The sequence below is a fragment of the Aethalodelphis obliquidens genome, unplaced genomic scaffold (genome assembly GCF_003676395.1).
Source record: "Aethalodelphis obliquidens isolate GAN/ISIS:26980383/991018 unplaced genomic scaffold, ASM367639v1 scaffold30, whole genome shotgun sequence".
Taxonomy (NCBI): domain Eukaryota; kingdom Metazoa; phylum Chordata; class Mammalia; order Artiodactyla; family Delphinidae; genus Aethalodelphis; species Aethalodelphis obliquidens.
In genome coordinates, this window is record NW_020837974.1 from 4,377,625 (window position 1) to 4,396,397 (window position 18,773).

The 18,773-nt window shown below is 42.2% G+C and overlaps 1 protein-coding gene across 5 annotated transcripts; it reads right to left on the bottom strand.

Moving 5' to 3' along the window:
* Positions 1–267: 267 nt before the first annotated feature.
* Positions 268–13,786, bottom strand: ZDHHC4 (zDHHC palmitoyltransferase 4). Of its 5 annotated transcripts, none has more exons than XM_027125747.1 (8): positions 13,711–13,786; positions 13,081–13,248; positions 12,295–12,418; positions 11,042–11,115; positions 10,363–10,541; positions 8,024–8,149; positions 6,105–6,349; positions 268–610 (listed from the first exon to the last, which is right to left on the bottom strand). In XM_027125747.1, exons 2-8 carry the CDS (start codon positions 13,137–13,139, stop codon positions 320–322), a joined length of 1,098 nt encoding a protein of 365 aa, XP_026981548.1. In that variant the 5' UTR covers positions 13,140–13,248; positions 13,711–13,786; the 3' UTR covers positions 268–319. The 5 variants fall into 5 exon arrangements, with proteins under 5 accessions (XP_026981548.1, XP_026981551.1, XP_026981549.1 ...); XM_027125750.1 differs by having other exon boundaries at positions 13,055–13,248; positions 13,711–13,775; XM_027125748.1 differs by lacking the exon at positions 13,711–13,786 and adding an exon at positions 13,445–13,659 and having other exon boundaries at positions 13,017–13,248.
* Between the last annotated feature and the right edge of the window lie 4,987 nt (positions 13,787–18,773).

Below are 18,773 nucleotides of genomic sequence, written 5' to 3' on the forward strand. Positions count from 1 at the left end.
TGCCAGTGCAGGGGACACGGGTTTGAGCCCTGGTCCGGGAAGATCCCACATGCCACGGAGCAACTAAGCCCGTGCGCCACAAGTACTGAGCCTGCGCTCTAGAGCCCATGACCGCAACTACTGAAGCCCGCGCACCTAGAGCCCGTGCTCCGCAATAAGAGAAGCCACCGCTCGACACAACTAGACAAAGCCCACGTGCAGTAACGAAGACCCAACGCAACCAAATAAATAAATAAAAATTTTTTAAAAAAGAAGAAAGTATCCATATGTATAAATAAACATATACTATATTTAAAAGGCAGTAACACTCTTCCCATTCTTATTTCTTCTTTCTCTCATAATGTGCAACAGCAGGTAGAAAGATCTCGCGAAGGTTGCTCCAAAGCCCACGGGAGTGAATGTTCCGGTAAACCTGGGGCTCTGCTGACGGGGGCCAGGCCACGTGGGGGCAATGCTGGCACCAGGCTCGGGCACCTCTGTACCACTCATTAGTGGTCTGGTTGGTAGCGGCCAGGTACAGACAGAAGCACAGGTAGCTCCCCAGGAGGAAGCTCAGCACCACAACAAAGCCCAACAGGAAGACAATCCTCGGGAAGGTCAGGAACAGGTACTGGGGGCAAAGAAGAAGCAGCACGTTAGGCAGCTAGGCTGTGACACGAGTTGGGGTCAGGAACCACCGGCCATGGTCACGTCCATATACACTTCAGAATTGCCTTCCCAGCTCCCCCACCTCCATACACATCTGACCCACTGAACACAAAATCAGAACCAAAAACAGCACTGACAAACCTCCCAGGAAGAATTTCATATGGGATAAATTAAGTGTGTGCATTGAAGGAAAAGGGGAAGGACACTCAGGAGATGATGCCAGTTAGCTATTCAGAAAATAAACAGAGAAATGAATGTAGATCTTAGTTCATGCATCAACATAAAGTCCAGACGGACAGAAGAGATCAATCTCTCTCTGAAAACAATACGACCACAGAAATACATGTACAAGGGTATTCACTGTAGCACTGATTTTAATAGCCCCTCTTCCCAAAAGAAACAAGTTAAATGTCCATCCAGGAGGAAGAGTAAAACTCTGGGATAGTCATCCTATGGAACAACAAGGAGCCTTTAAATTAGGTCAGTGTCTATGTACTAATTTGGAAAAGATGTTGGTAATATATTGCCCAACAAGAAAGACAAAATGCAAAAATCACAATGGAATCCTATTTGTGTAAAAACAAAACTAACTCCATGAAAGTGTATGGCCATATAAATAAACATAGAGAAAAAGCCTGAAATGTACACCAAACTATAAAAGTGGTTGTCTCTGGAGAATGAAACTGTTGGGAGGGGAGGGGAATAATTCCCAGTTTATATTTTATTTTTGTCCAAGATGTTTTAAATTTTCTTCTCCCCCCACCCCCGGCTTTGTAGAGATATAATTGGCATGTAACATTATGAAAGTTTAAGGTGCATGTAATATACAACATAATGATTATATATATTATATAATGAAATGATTACAATAACGTTAGTTAACACATCTGTCACCTCACAGTTACAATTTGTGTGTGTGTGTTGAGAACCTTTATGAGCTACTCTCCTGGCAACTTTCAAATGTACAATACAGTATTGTTAATTACAGTCACCATGCTGTACGTTACATTCCCAGGACTTATTCATCTTTCAACTGGAAGAACTACCTTCACTTATTTCTCCCACCTCCCCCGACCCCTAAAAGTTCTGGACTACTTGAATTTGTATAAGTTCGTTTTTATGATAGACAAATAATTCTGAAAGAGTTCAATATTTTTGAAAGTGAGCAGAAAAGAAGTAGATACTTATCAAAACTCCATCAAAACTCCCGATGGGCGAGACTTGCTAACTGAAGTTACAAAGAAAAGAGACAGATTCGATGAGGAAGAATGTCTAAAGCTTTTTAAACAACAAAAAATGAGACACACAAACAGAAAACAAATATAACAACAATGAACTACCATTATTATCCAAAGACCTCAAACCAAAAGTTATTCTAATATCAAATAGGTAAACAATTAAAGGGCAGAATTCACAAAAAAAGATATACCAATGACTGACAGACAAGGAAAGTAATCAAAAGTAATGAAAGAAATGTAATTTGTAAAAAAGGGTAAACCATATTCTGTCAAACTAGAAGCACTTCCCATCCCAGGCATCATCAATGCCTGCTCTTATGCAGTGAAAGGAACACTTACACACTGCTCTAACCACAGGTTTTAAAAAGCAATTTGACAACATAGATAAATATCGGAAGACTTATAAATGTTGTCAGTCTTTGACCCAGTATTTATGTTGTTGGAAATCTATCCTAAAGAAAGTCTTAAATACAAAAACAAAACCATATACACAAGATTACCCATTGCAAAGGGGAAAATGCACTTCACGAGTGGAGGGAACTGGTGGTCACCTCCGTAAACCAATGAATCAACCTGGGCTTCACTGCTCCTATGTCACCTGATGGGATGCACTATGAAATACACATCCCTACCTAGGAAGCATTTTTGCCAAAAACATTTAACTTGAATCTAATCAAGGCTCTAGAACTAACTTCCAGTTTACACTAATATAAAGAAAGAGAAAAATTAGATGACAATTAGGAAAAGAAAAATCTAGAACATGGGACATTTTAAAAGATAACTAGACTACTAAACGTCAATTTAATGAAAAAAAAGCAGGGGCATTATTTTAGAATAAAAGGACATAATATTCAAATGTAATGCATAACTATAAAATGGAATCTGGTTCAAGGAGGTAGAAGAGCTATAAAAGACATATTTGAAACAACGGGGAAATCTGAATATGGACTAGAGAGTATATAGATTTATTATTACTTTTCTTACATGGGATAATAGAATTGTAGATACGTATGAGAATGTTGACATTCTGAAAAAATGTATGCTCAGGTATTTAGGGGTGAAGCAACTTCATCTCCAACTTATTTCTAATAATACAGAGAAATATATACACACGTATAGAAAGAAAACAGATTAAAATGTTAACAATTTTAAAATCTAGGTGGAAGGTATATGGGTAGTCACTCTGTTATTCTTTTAACTTTTCAGTATGATTACAAATATACATAATTGGGAAAAAACTTGAGAATAAAAACTACTCAAGGTTAAAACAACAAGGAGGTATCATGACATACCTATGAGAACAGCTGAAGTGAAAATCAGTGATAATGATAAACCTGGCAAAGATGCAGAGAAACCACTTACTCCCCCGTCCCTGGGGAGGAGAATGTAGAAAGGTACAAGCACTCTGCAAAACAGTGTGGTTCTCCTTTTCAAAACTTAAAATGGACTTACCATACAACCCAACAATCACACTGAAGACTTCTTTTCACACAGCAGCTTCTAAACCAATGTTCATAGCAGCCTTGTTAGTGATAGCCAAACACTGGAAATTACCCAAATGTCATTCAAAGGCTAACTCATTAAACAAACTGTGATCCATTCTCACCACGGAAAACTAGACGGCAGTAAGAAGGAATGAACTACTGGTACATGCAACCACTAGGATGAATCTCAAGGAAACTGTGCTGAGTGAAAAAAACCAATCACAAAATGCTACTGTAGCATTTTGTTAATTGTTAATAATTAATTGTTATTAACAATTGTTAATTGTTAATAATTGTTAATGTATGTAACAATAAATAACATAATAACAAAGATAGAAAACAGATGAGTGGTGGCCGGGCATTAGGGAGGTGGGGAGGAGGATGTGGGTATCAGGGATAACACAGGGAGTCTGTGGTGATGGACAGAAGAGCACCTTAGTTGTGGTGGCAATTATGCAAAGCTACACATGTGACAAACTGCACAGAGCTACACACACAACACAAACGAACACATATATAACTGACACTGTGGACTGTGCCAATGTCAATTTCTTGCTTTTGTGCTGTGGTTGCATAGGGATTCTGGCATGGGGAGAGGAGCTTAGGGGTGCACAGGATTCCTGTAACCTCCTGTAAATCTATCATTATTTTAAAATAAGAGTTAAAAAGAAAGATGCAGGCTTTAGGACTATGTGTGTATTTTATCATATTAAGACAATATCCTTCAATTCCTATTTTCTAAGTGCTTTTATTATAATGGGTATTGAATTTTTTGACAGGCTTTTCAGCATCTAGAGAAATAATATCATTGTTCCTAATACTTAATAATGCTGTATAAGATACTAATCAATTTCCCAATATTGAACCAACCTTGCATTCATTTAATACGTCCCACTTGCTCATTTTATTTTCTTTGAAACAAAAGGAAAAAAACACTCAAGGAGAATTAGGCAGTTACCTAAAAAAAGACTGCTCGTAAGCCATTTCCCATAAATGAAATAGAAATCTTTTAGCAATCAAGTGAGTTTTTAAAGAATGGCTTTGACTTTCACATTATGGTAAATTAATGGGCAAAGAATAGTCTTTTCAATAAATGATGCTGGGGGACTACCCTGGTGGCACAGTGGTTAAGAGTCCGCCTGCCAATGCAGGGGACACGGGTTCGAGCCCTGGTCTGGGAAGATCCCACATGCCATGGAGCAACTAAGCTCGTGCACCTAGAGCCCATGCTCTGCAATGAGAAGCCAGTGCAATGAGAAGCCTGTGCACCACAACAAAGAGTAGCCCTCGCTTGCTGCAAATAGAGAAAGCCCACGTGCAGCAACGAAGGCCCAACGCAGCCAAAAATATAAATAAATAAATAAATAAATGATGCTGGAACAACTGGATATCCACAAACTAAAGAATAAAGTTGGGGCTTCCCTGGTGGCACAGTGGTTGAGAGTCCGCCTGCCGATGCAAGGGACACGGGTTCGTGCCCCGGTCCGGGAAGATCCCACATACCGCGGAGCGGCTGGGCCCGTGAGCCATGGCCACTCACCCTGCGCGTCCGGAGCCTGTGCTCCGCAACGGGAGAGGCCACAGCAGTGAGAGGCCCGCGTACCGCAAAAAAAATAATAATAATAATTAACTCAAAATGATTAAAGACCTAAATGTAAGAGCTAAAATTATAAAATACTTTAAAGAATATTTAAGTGTAAATCTTCATGATCTTGGATTAAGCAATGATTTCTTAGCTATGACACTACAGCAAAAGCAACAAAAGAAAAAATAAATTGAGCATCAAAATTTAAAACTTCTGTGCTTCAAAGAAAACTATCAAAAAAGTGAAAAGACAACCAACAGAATGGGAGAAAATATTTGCACATCCTGTATCTGATAAGAGTCAAGTGTCCAGAATACAAAAAAGAACTCTTGCAACACAAGAATAAAAGACAACCCAAATAAAAATGAGCTGCTTCTCCCTTAAACTTTCTTCTCCAGAGAAGATATACTAATGGCCAATAAGCACATGAAAAGATGCTCAATATCATTAGTCATTAGGGTAAATGCAAATCAAACCACAGTAAGGTATCACTTCATACCCACTATATGGCTATAATAAAAAAAAGATAATAACAAGTATTGTTAAGAATGTGGAGAAATTGGAACCTTCATAGATTGCTGGTGGGAATGTAAATGATGCAAATGTTTTGGAAATCAGTGTGGTGGTTCCTCAAATGATTACAACAGAATGTTATTTAGCCATAAAAAGGAATGAAGCACTGATTCATGCTACAAAATGAATGAGCTTTGAACATATTATGCTAAGTGAAAGAAACCAGCTCAAAAGGCTACATATTGTATGATTCCACTTATGTGAAATGACCAGAAAAGGCAAAACCATAAAGACAGAAAGTAAACTGGTGGCTGCCTGGGTCTGGGGAAAAAGGGAATGGGGAGTGACTGCTAATAGATAAGAGTTTGTTTTACAGATGATGAGATGTTCTGAAATTAGATTGTGGTGATAGTTATGTGGTTCTGTGAATATATTAAAACCACTGAACTGTATACTTTAAAAGGGTGAATTTTATGGTGTGTGAATTATATATTGATTTTTAAAAATTATATATCAATTTTTTAAAAAAGGAATGCCTTCACGTTTTGACTCAGAAAACAGATGCCCTTTTTCCAATTTTTAAACCTTAAGTCAGAAACATACAGCCCACAACATAATTACCTGAATATTAATTACCTGAACAACAAAGACAGTGTCAACCACCTGCAAGTGTCCAAAGTCATTGATGTAAGTCTCCAGGTACAAGTCCGACACCATCACCAGCTGGACTAGAAACACAGTGCTCACCACAGCCATGGTGGCAGCCGAGGCCGTCAACGTCAAGAGGTAGAAGAGGAAGTACCTGATGTTCCAGGCCCCGATACAGTTGTTCACCCACACACAGTGATGGTCAAAGCGGTGCACACACCGGTTGCACACACCTGCACAGAAATGGGGGAGCCACAACCCTGCGTTGATCCTTGATAATGACACCGTGCACTCCTACTGAGCTTCACACACTGACACTAGCAGGATGAGCTGGTAGTGTCAGTGGCAGCTGCTGTCACCAAGCTTTCAGAACCGAAGGGGACAATACGGTAGCCAATACAGTAGCCACATGTGAGTAATGAGCACTTGAAATGTGGCTACAAGAGAAACTTGAAAGAATACTTTGTTGATATTGATAAATTCGCAGTTGTTTTTCAATTATGCATTGCTCCTTTGAGATCAATGTGAATAATGCTGAACTTATTAACCTGGACAGACATAATTTTAAAACTGATGCTTTTGCTTTAAAGTCAAATCAATTCTTCTGATAAAGACGAACCATTATGTCAATGTAGATATGGATATTAAAGAAAAATGCTGGTTTATTTATTTGTTTATTTATTTTGGCTGCGTTGGGTCTTCGTTGCTGTGCACGGGCTTTCTCTAGCAGCGGTGAGTGGGGGCTACTCTTCGTTGCGGTGCGCGGGCTTCTCATTGCTATGGCTTCTCTTGTTGCAGAGCATGGGCTCTAGGTGTGTGGGCTTCAGTAGTTGTGGCACACGGGCTTAGCTGCTCTGCGGTGTGTGGGATCTTTCTGGACCAGGGCTCAAACCCGTATCCCCTGCACTGGCAGGCGGATTCTTAACCACTGTGCCACCAGGGAAGTCCCAAGAAAAATGATGTTTTGGTACTGATTCAGTCATCAAAAAACTTTTAAGAATGTCTGGAATAGCTTCGGAATGTGAATCAGCTCTTTCAACTGTAAGTTTTATGAAATCTAAATACAAATCAAGAATTTCCAATAAAAATTTAGTGTCGGGCTTCCCTGGTGGTGCAGTGGTTGAGAGTCCGCCTGCTGAGGCAGGGGACACGGGTTTGTGCCCCGGACCGGGAAGATTCCACATGCCGTGGAGCGGCTAGGTCCGTGAGCCATGGCCGCTGAGTCTGTGCGTCTGGAGCCTGTGCTCCGCAGCGGGAAAGACCACAACAGTGAGAGGACCGCGTACCACAAAAAAAAAAAAAAAAAATTTAGTGTCTATTGATTGAGATGTACTGTAAATGTAAAAAACACGGAATTGCAAGGAATTAGTATGAAAACAGAATATAAAAAAATCCACTAATGATACTTTTATACTGATTACATGTTGAAATGGTATTTTAGATATCTTAAATGACATATAATTAAAATAAATTTTTCCCATTTATTTTTACTTTTGCAACATGGCTACTAGAAAATTTTAAATCACATCGGTGGCTCACATTATATTTTTGTTGGACAGCACTAACCTAGAATCTTGGCCACTGCCCAGAAGAGTAGGCTCTGCCAGGACTGAAGTCTGCAAACACAACAGCCTACAGAAACATCTCTTGAGCAGTAAGCACTGCCATGTGGCAAAGGAAGGGCTGTTTTGCCCAGAGCTGAAGGTTACCCACTACAGGAGAACACAAGACCTCATCTCTAGGCATCTCAAAGAAACCACTATCTAACTATCCCCTACCAACAGAGGCCACCTCATGTCTGGAGGTCAAATGGCCCTGCTTCTAGATTTATGTAACATTCCCTTACAGATGAAGCCCACTTGTCTGCTGTGCGAGGGCAGAGCTGGAGGGGCCAGAACCAGACTTACTGCAGTGCTTGGATCGCGCTGGTTTCCTTAAATCACAAGTAGAACACCTTACGTTCTTTGGGAACATCCCTTCATCAAATTCATAAACTTGAAGAAAGAGTAATTCATTTGCTTTTGTTATGGTACCTGAAAAAAGGAAGGACAAGTGTCAGTTTCGAGCAATACAGTGGACCAGATGTTCACACAATCTGTCCTGGCAAAGCACAACTAAAACTGCTGTATTTAATATTCCAAATAATTTATTTTTTAAATTAACAGCTTTGAGATATAGTTCATAAACCCAATTCACCCATTTAAAGTGTACCATCCAATGTTGTTTTTTTAAAATTAATTAACTTATTTATTATTTATTTTTGGCTGCATTGGGTCTTCATTGCTGCGCACGGGCTTTCTCCAGTTGTCGTGAGCAGGGGCTACTCTTCGTTGAGGTGCACGGGCTTCTCATTGTGGTGGCTTCTCTGTAGCAGAGCACGGGCTCTAGGTACGTGGGCTTCAGTAATTGTGGCGCACGGGCTCAGTAGTTGTGGCATGCGGGCTCAGTAGTTGCGGCATGTGGGCTCAGTATTTGTGGCGCGCAGGCTCAGTAGTTGTGGGGCGTGGGCTCAGTAGATGTGGCGCTGAGGCTCAGTAGTTGTGGCGCACGGGCTCAGTAGTTGTGGCACACGGGCTCAGTAGTTGCAGCCTGCGGGCTCAGTAGTTGTGGCATGTGGGCTCAGATGTGGCACAGAGGCTCAGCAGTTGTGGCATGCAGGCTCAGGAGTTATGGCGCACAGGCTTAGCTTCTCCGCGGCATGTGGGGTCTTCCCAGACCACGGCTCAAACCCGTGTCCCCTGCATTGGCAGGTGGGTTCTTAACCACTGCGCCCACAGGGAAGCCCCCATTCAGTGGTTTTTATAGTCACAGAGTTGTACGACCACCACTACAATCAACTTTAGAACATTTTCATCACCCCAAAAAGAAATCCTTTCAGCAGTCATTCTCCATTTCTCTAATCCCACAATCCATGGCAACCACTAATCTATTTTCTGTCTCTATGGATTTGCCTTTTTTGGATACTTCATATAAATGGAATCATACAATATGTGGTCTTTTGTATCCGGCTTCTTTCATTGAGCATAATGCTTCCAAGATCCACCCATGTTATAGGATGTATAAGTACTTCATTCCTCCTTATGGTTGAATAACATTCCATCCAACAGGTATATCGCATTTTATTTATCTGTTCGTTAATTAATGGACATTTGGTCCTTCAAGGATAGAAAAGATTAAAATAAGGGAATGGGGACTTCCCTGGTGGTGCAGTGGTTAAGAATCCACCTGCCAACGCAGGAGACACAGGTTCGAGCCCTGGTGGGGGAAGATCCCACATGCTGCGGAGTAACTAAGCCCGTGCACCACAACTACTGAGCCTGCACAGCTAGAGCCTGTGCTCTGCAACAAGAGAAGCCACCGCAATGAGAAGCCCGTGCACCACAGCGAAGAGTAGGCCCTGCTCACCGTAACTAGAGAAAGCCCGCGCGCAGCAATGAAGACCCAACGCAGCCAAAAATTTAAAATAAATAAATAAATTAATTTAATTTATTAAAATAAGTGGATGGGAAAAAAAAATACCTAGCAAGTATATTTCTAAAAACAGTGTAATAATAAATATGAGTATCAGACAAAGGAGACTTGAGAGCAAAGAGTATTACTAGTAACAAAGAGGCTCACTGTATTTTGAAAAAAGATTCAAGAGATGATACTAATTCTAAACTTGAATACGTCTAATGAGTATATATATCTATTATACACACACACACACACACACACACATACACACACATATAATAGCTTCAAAATAGGTGAAGGAAAAAATCTGTCAAATCTACCAACAGAATGAGATCACATACCTCTCTCAGTAATCAAACAAAAATATTAGTATGAATATAAAAATCTGAACATAATTAACATCTTGATCTAATGGACTTATATCGTTGCCTGTGCCCAAGGACTAGAAAGTATAATACTCTTTTCAAGAACACATGGATCATTTACAGAAACTGACAACATGCCTGGGCGTAATGCAAATATCAGTAACAACTTTAAAAGAAACAGTTTCATATAGACGGCAAGCTCTGTATATAACACAGTTAAGTGATGTTTAAATAGTTCTAAATAATCTGTGGGACAAAGAAGAAAAAAATAAAACTAAAAAACATTCAAAACTGAAAGATCATGCAAACCCTACATAGCAAATTTTCTGCAAAGCCCTTGGAGGGATCACTACTTGTTTGTAGCACTGTCAGTGAGACAGACAGTTGATCTGTCACCATTTTCTATACTAAGCGCCTCAACTTACCAGGGTTTGTTTCACAACTTAGGGCAAAAAAAAACAGGTTTACAATCAGCAGCAGATAAGGCAGAAAAAGGTAATTCGAGGAGAACTCCAGCTCTTGACAGAGGCCAAATATTTCCCAGGTGTATTCAGTATAAACCATTCCTTGCAAGATGAGATGCAGGATAACAAAGGTGTGGTTTCTGAAAGGACACAGGTACAAGACTTGTTCACAGGGGCTTCTCTGTGAAAAAATCACACCACACTATAGGAGGCGAACCAACGGACAACCACTTCCTTTGGGTTTGAGACAACAGTAAGAATTACATTAGAAATCATGTGAAACATTTCACCTAGTGCCTACCACATAGTAAGTACTCAATAAATGTTATCTATTATCATCATCATCTTTGTGGGGAACTGAGGTCTCAGTATCAGTATATATTTCTTTTTACAGAAATGCACGTCAATACTTTCCCATTCTTTAAGTATTGATACTTAAAATTTGATATGTCAAAACCCCAGAGATAAAAGGTAGATTATCTGTCAGTAGAGGTTCTGAACCCAGGACTCTTGATCCCTGCAGCATCCCTCCCTGTATCACGCTGGAAACAAACAAGGAACCTCCTAGAGCTAGAGGACAGCAACAGTTAATAATCGAAACAGAAAAGAAGATAATACTTAAACTCTGAAATATAAATACCGTGTATGGAAGAGGTAATGAAGCAATCTTAGCATGGCTCTCCGAAGGCATTCTGGAATTATATACGAAATTATCTGAAACAAAAGAAAAGAGAAAGGTTCAGTTTCATTTCTCTTTCTCCCCACACCTAAACAAATTAGATGCTTCCCTTTCAGCCAGCAATATTGGTGATATTAAGGCATGTTTCTGCATGTGAGCAGAGAAGAGATTTAAGTGAGAATAAAGAGGAGGGCTTCCCTCAGCTGGCCTTCCTATGATGTCAACTCCTCCATTTCCATCCTGACCCCAAACAAGGCACTAAGTTGGGGTCTTCAGGCAAAGAGAGGTGAGCAGAGGGGCTGGATCAGGTAATGCTGATGTGATCTGTTAATGTAGCCTTTCCCTGCCTTGGGTTCAATCCTAGGTTCCAGAGTCGACCTCCAGATCACGGAGCATTAGCCCAGGTCCCCCCACCAGGCCAACCCCTTCCCAAGGCTGCTCACCCCAATTCTGCTCACTTTGATCCCTGGAGGAGTGTGGGCGGCCCGATGTTCAGCTTTCTACTCACACTACCCCCAGTTTCACCCATCAGGCCCCTCCAGGCAGACACTGCTCACATCCATGCCCAACTACAGGCATCAACTCTAGAGAAAAACAGCCAACCTTAAGAATGCTATCTTCTCTTAAAGCATTATCAAAAGATTACTTTTGGGACTTCCCTCGTGGTCCAGTGGTAAAGAATCCACCTTCCAATGCAAGGGATGCGGGTTCATTACCTGATCGGGGAACTAACATTCCACATGCCCACGTGCCACAACTACTGAGCACACGAGCCTCAACGAGAGAGCCTGCGTGCTGCAAACTTCAGAGCCCACATGCTCTGGAGCTCACGTGCCACGACTAGAGAGAGAAAACCCGCGCACCACAACTAGAGAGAAGTCTGAGCGCCGCAACTAGAGAGAGAAACCCAAGCACCGGAACGAAGAGATCCCGCATACCTCAACAAAGATCCTGTGTGCTGCAACTAAGACCCGACACAGCCCAAAAAAAGGGAAAATAAATAAATTAAATAAATTTTTTAAAAAAAGATTACTTTCAACAGTAACAAAAACAGAAAGAGAGAGACTTTCGAATATACTGCAAGTGCCATAAATGAAAGGACAAGTGAACGAACGAATAAAAAATGACATCTCTTTTTTGTTCTGACAGAAAACTGGTGAGCCTTTTAGACTGGTGGTATCCAAAATCCCGTGGTCTCCAACCATCACTGTTACCTGTGCTCCTCTTCTGACCAGGCCTTTAAAGCAATGGGTTTTCGAGCAGATGCAGATCGTAACAACACCAATCAGCATAAAAGCCAAGTAGAACAAGAAGAGAACCAGAAAGTCCATCCTGGGGCTACAAAGGAACAGAAGGAGTGTGACTATTACTGAGGGATATAGTCCAACACATATTCTCAGACATCAATTCCCTAAGTGACTCCAATTCCCTAAGTGACTCCAAGCAGGCTTCTTCATCCTTCAAGCACAAATTGTCTCTCAGTGGGGCTTCCCACCTGGTCACCCTTCAAAAGTTTCCTAATCAAACCACTGTGGTCTGCCTTGTGGCATCTCCTGCCTGCAAATCCCAAAATAAGTGGGGAAGAATATGCAAAATGCATCCCCCTTCCCTCCCACAACGATAAATCAGTCTTTTACTCCCCTGAATATAAATATTCACAATGACACTGATATGAAGGTAACCAAAAGAATCTGCTGACATTGCTCTTGGAACAAGCATCCACCAGAGGCAGTCAGGGGGCCCCAGCCAGGATCAGGCATGCTGTCCTATGAAGATCCCTCCAGGACAGTGACCACAACAATCAGGGATCACCCAGGGGGACCAGAGTCAACACACAGGCCTGTATTAAGAAACTGGAAATGGTTACTGTTGGCCTTGGCAGATACGGTTCTGGGCAGAACTTCCAATTAAGATAACCAAACTAGAAAATCCTCACGAGATAAGACAGAGGAAACAAAGAGCAGCAATTCTCACGAAGTGATTCAGGGTCCCCAGCCTACATATTTCTTTTGTTTGGATAGTTTTCAGCCGGCAGCTCTGGCATTCCTCCTCCGAACATTCACGGAGAATCCAGAAGGCATCTCCTCTTGTTCAGCGGCGTGCGCCCGGCACAACAGGTGGCACCCAAAGCTGCAGGAGACATGGCTCCTCTAGGAAGCTGGATCTGGCTGCGGAGACATCAATTCAACCCTCACATAATACGACAGGCTAGGAGTCAGGGGCGGAATACACTGTGTAAAAGAATTTGGAAGTCAAGGGATGTTGAGACCCCGCAGGATGTACGGGGCTGTAAGATTTCTAGACAAAAAGCTCATTGGGAAGAAATAACCCGGGAGCCTTGGATCTCGGTGTTTATCCCTATACCTGAGGAGCCCACGCTGGGGACCCAACAGAAAAGCATTCCCGATGCTACTCTCCGTCCGAAGATCCCAGCGGGTGGGCCTGGCCGGCGCTTTCCCCGGGAGCCGAAACCGGGGTTGGGGGGATGGGAGGTGCAGAAGATCTGTGCGCCGGGAGGGGTGGAGGTGGGGCTGCAGCTCCATACACAAAGGGGAAGGGCGAGTCAAACAGGGAGACGAAGGGCCCTGTGCCAGCCCGGGTATCTAACAGCCCGGTGGAGGCGGACTTACCGCCGAGACCAGTCTAACGCCAGCCGCACCTGGTCCGCGCCTCTAGAGCGCGTCCCCAGACTTCCGGTGGATCCGTGACGTCATCACGCGACGCCATCGGCCAGGCCGACTTCCGGCGGAGGTGCGTGCGGACAGACGGTGGGGCGGGGCTGCGGCTCGTGTTCTGCACTCTCGGAGTAGTCTTTCGCTTCCCGCCTTGACTCCTCCAGAATGTTGTCAAGTCTGACGGCTGGGAGGTCCACCTTTATAGAGCCGTTGCCAGAAATCTTACAAAGAGACTGTCCCAGGCCTGGTGCGGGCGAGGACGCCGCTGTTGTGAAGCGGACCAAGCCGCCCACCGGCGTGGGTAGAGCCCAGCCATGGCTCGGCTCCCAGCGGAGCGGGGACCCCGGGCGGCCCAGGGCAGGCACACCTAGGGGCTCACACCCTGTGTCTTAGTGGTGGACAGAGTTCGCTTTGCTTTCTGCCAATCACACCGTTGGGACCTGTCTGAATCGTCCCAGTGTCTTTACTCCTGCTGTCTCAGAACACCTCCGAACATCCTGCCCCTGGGAACATGACGATTGATTCGACTCCAAACCTAGAGGATAAGAAGGAAGGCTGTTTAATGATAGTTGAACCTGGAGTGAGAAAAGCTGCTTCCAAACATAGCTTTGACAAGTCCCCTGTGGGGTGTCCCTTTTACCCTGAACGCCTCTGAATCAGCTGAGACCAGTCTATTCTCGATGCCTCTGAAAACTTGTCTGTAACTGAGCCAGGCCTATCCTTCTTTTGAGGGGAAATGTCTGTGATCTCCAAACGCTGGCATTAAAGCGCTTTTCTTTTGCGGTCTTTGCTACCTACCTAGCTTACAGCTTCTTAATTTTTTTTTTTTTCCTTCTTAAAAAACTTACCAAGCTGGGCACTTTCTGATACATTGTGTGAAAGGCCTTCACGAACTTGTGGACACAGAGTTGAAAAACAAAACCCCAAAATCAGAAAATGTGATACCACCAGGGAGGACTGTGGTTATGGATGGAGCCTCATCACGTATGCAGAGTGGCTGGACTTCATCAGTATCTCCAGCTGACTCCTCACCCTGCTGGTTAATTCTGAGCCGGTGGTTAAGTATTTTAATTAGCTTTCCTCACTCATAAATGCCGAATTTTAGTTTTAACCCCATTCATTTTTTTCTCTGGATGGTCTCATTTGAGCCTAACTTTGATCTTCGTTTGATTACCTGTGGTATTTTGCGCTGGACTGCTTTTCTTTCGTTTCTTAAAATTTATGCAAGTGATACAATGTTGTGTTCTCCTTGTACAAGAGTCAAACTATACAAAACAAAACCAGAGACCTCCCTTGACCATCACCCCTCCCAAATCTCAGTCCCTCGGCAGGATTAATCACTTATTTAGTGTGTATCTTCCACAACTCTTTTATACATTTATACATATGTACTTATTAAACAAATATGTATTGAGTACACAGTATATGCCAGGCACTATTTTAGTCACTGGGAACATAGCAATAAAACAGAAAAATCCCTGAACTTCATAGTTTACATTCTAGATTGTACATACACATTTATAATTTTTTGTTTACGGAAATAGCATTATCTTATACATAATGGCTCTACATCTTGCTTTCTTTTTACTTCCCCCAAAATATGTCTTGGTGATCCTTCCACACCAATACGTATATATTTGCTATATCATATTTACCTCATTATGTGCAATTCATTGTTTAGCTGAGCCATAGCTCATCTGCCAGGGTCCCAAACTCTAGTGCCTACAGGGGATATGCAGGTAACAAATCAGTAAAGTGACAAAGTGGAGCAGGTGTGTTTTGTTCTAAGCAGAAGTAGCTATTTATTTACACAGACCAAAGGGTTGTTAACTTGAATTCCAGTGTTTTAAGAGTATTTGAAAACCTGGCTTTTTATGACATAAATCAAATTTTTTAATGTTGGCAACTAATTCAAGATTTTAAAACACTATTCAGGCTAAGCACAACATACCTTCAGGACAAATCTAGCCTAAGGGCCACCAGTTTGCGACCTTTAATATAACGGTCCTATTACTAAACATTTAGGTTAATTTCACATTTTGCTATTACAAACTGTGCTGAAGTGAAAATACCTTCATGAACTTCATTACACGCAAGTAGGTGTATTTCTCTAGGACAGCTACAGGAAGTAGAATTTCTGGGCCACAGAATAAATAGGCATTTTTAATTTTAATAAATACTAAATTGCTCTTGCACTACAAATGTCTGAGAGAGCCTGTTTCTCCAAACCCTTGCCAACATTTGATAGATCGGCTTCTGCTTTTTTTTTTTTTTTTTTTTTGGCCCTGCCTTGAGACTTGTGGGATCTTAGTTCCCTGACCAGGGATTGAACCCCAGGCCACAGCACTCTGGACCGCCAGGGAATTCCCAGATCAGCTCCTTTAATATGTATATTCTGATGGGTTAAATGGCATTTTATTTATTTATTTGCTCACCACACACTTAGGTAGCACCTACTGGGTACCAGGAACCGTTCTGTTAAAAATTTTAAAATATTTATCATTTAATCTTTATAGTAACTCTATGAGATAAGTACTATTATTAATATAATACCACTTTTATAGATGAGGAAATGGAAGCATAGAAAAGTTAAATAATTTTCCTTCAGGCCGTAGAGTTAAAAAGTATTAGAGCCATGATTCAAACTCAGGCCGTTGGGCTAAAGAATCAGTGTGCTTAATTGCTGTGCTGGGCTGTCTTCACTACAGCTGGCTGGTTTCTAGTGATGTTGAACGTCTTGTGTGTTTATTGGCCAATTGTCTATCCTCTGTTGTGAACTGCTTACAATTATCCTTTGCCACTTTTATTTGTTTACCATTTTCTTGTTGCACTGTGGTAATTATTTACATATTTTATGTATTTGTTAGGGAACAGGCTAAGGTGCTTCTCTTAGTTCAGGCTCCCTAAGAGCAAACCCCAAGACAAGGATTTGGTATAAGTAGTTTGTTTGGGGAGAGGTTCCCAAGAAACATGGTGAGGGATTGGGGGAGAGAAAGGAGAGGAAAGCCGGGAAAGCAGATGTTGATGAGTAGAGGGGGGCATGTGGGGCTCAGTCCCACTGGGGATCATCTGAGAGGCTCCACAGAACACGCCTCAGGAGTGTCCCATGGAGGAGCAGCTACTCCTGGGACAGTAACTCCCGAGTCCTTCGGGCCTGCCCACACATAGGCCAGCCCAGCCCCACGTACAGAGGACACCTCAGGCAGACACTCAGGAAGCCATCCATCTCCACGGAGGGCTGTGGGGATACAGGCAGGGCACCTACAGTGTCTGCTCTGCTGTTATAACAGAGAGACCCCAAAACACAATGGTTTTATTAGGAAAGAAGTTTATTTCTTTCGCATGCGATAGTCCAGAGGTAGGTGGACAGTCCAGGCGTGGTAGGCAGTTCCGCTCCAGGAGATCCATGCGATCACACAAAGACCCAGATCCTTCCTATCTTGTTGCTCCACCGCTCGGTAAAAATTTCCAAACCTTCTCTGATTACATCACCCCTCAGGGACTTACAATTTTTTTCACAGAGCACCTCAGCCAAAAGAAATATCTAATAATCCCGTCTATTAAATAATTATCTCTGAACAACTTCATAAGTATTTGTGTCCAAACAACTTAGTGCCCCTTGCACACTGCACAGTTTATCAAACTTTAAAAACAGGTTGAAAACCACCATTCTCATTCCTGCTCCACATTCCAGCAGCACTTGCTTTCTAAATCCATCTTCACAAAGATGAGACGTCAGGAATTTCTCCATCTAACCGCTGAAAATGTGAACTAACTCAAGCTAGCATTTCATGTACAACACAGATGTTACTTTGTTTTCTCAAATTTTTAAGATATCCCATAGCATCCCCATCAGTTTCTGCGGCACGCCCCCCCCCCCACCCCGGCACTTTGGGCACAGTATGGAGCCACAGCACTAGGGTGTTGCCCTTACGCCAAGGTCACTACCTTCCAGCCCCTGAGTAGGAGAAAGAAGGAAATGAAAGGCTGTTCACTTTCAAGAATGGAACTTTCCAGTTGCACTTAGCCTTTCCTGCTCAGATCCAATTGGCCAGAACTTAGTCACATGGCCATACCTGGCTGCAAGGGGAGCTGGGAAATGTAGTCTCTGGCTGTACTGCTGTGTGTCTAGCTAACACTTGGAAGGTTGTTACTTCTAAAAGGAAGAAATAGAGAGAAATTATTCTCAATCTTATTCTGGATATTAATCCTTTGTCTATGATATCAATTCCAAATATTTTCTCCTACAGATCACATCTGTTAACTTTGTTTATGGTGTCTTTGTCATACAGAGATTTTAAATTCTGAAGTACTCACATTTATCAGCCTTTTGTTTTGTGGCTTTTGGGTTTTGTTTTGTTTTATTTTGTTTTGTTTTGGCTGCGCCCTGCAGTGGAAGCGTGGAGTCTTAACCACTGGGCCGCCAGGGAAGTACCAAGGGGCTTTTGGTTTTGTATCGTATTCAGCAAGGTATTCTTTATTTCTTTTTTCACTTTTAGGTGTCCAGCAAAGCAATTCAGTTATACGTATACATGTATCTATTCTTTTTCAAATTCTTTTCCCATTTAGGTTGTTACATAATATTGAGCAGAGTTCCCTGTGCTATACAGTAGGTCCCTGTTGGCTATCCATTTTAAATATAGCAGTGTGTACATGTCAATCCCAAACTCCCAAAGCAAAGTATTCTCCAATATTACATATACCAAAAATAAAAAGCACACACACTCATACACACAAATATATTCTACAGTGTTTTCTTCTAGTTGATTTAAACCTTTATCTCGAATTCATCTGGAGTTTCTTGCCCTGATGGCTGAGATCATTTCAGAAGGGAAAGGAAACATTTAAAGTGGTAGCCAAGGCATTATGTATCTATATATCTTTCTCCATTTACAATGGAGTTACCTTCTAATAAACCCATTGTAAGTTGAAAATTGTTAAGTTGAAAATGCATGGGGCTTCCCTGGTGGCGCAGTGGTTGAGAGTCCGCCTGCCGGTGCAGGGGACACGGGTTCGTG

Excerpts from the sequence above, each read along its gene's own strand:
- ZDHHC4 (XM_027125747.1), bottom strand. The coding sequence starts at position 13,139 with ATGTTCGGAGGAGGAATGCCAGAGCTGCCGGCTGAAAACTATCCAAAC. Across the intron at positions 10,542-11,041 it reads CATTACCTCTTCCATACACG|AAACCACACCTTTGTTATCC; the intron begins GTATTTATATTT and ends GTGTCCTTTCAG. Across the intron at positions 611-6,104 it reads ACACTGTCTTTGTTGTTCAG|TACCTGTTCCTGACCTTCCC; the intron begins GTAATTAATATT and ends CTTTGCCCCCAG.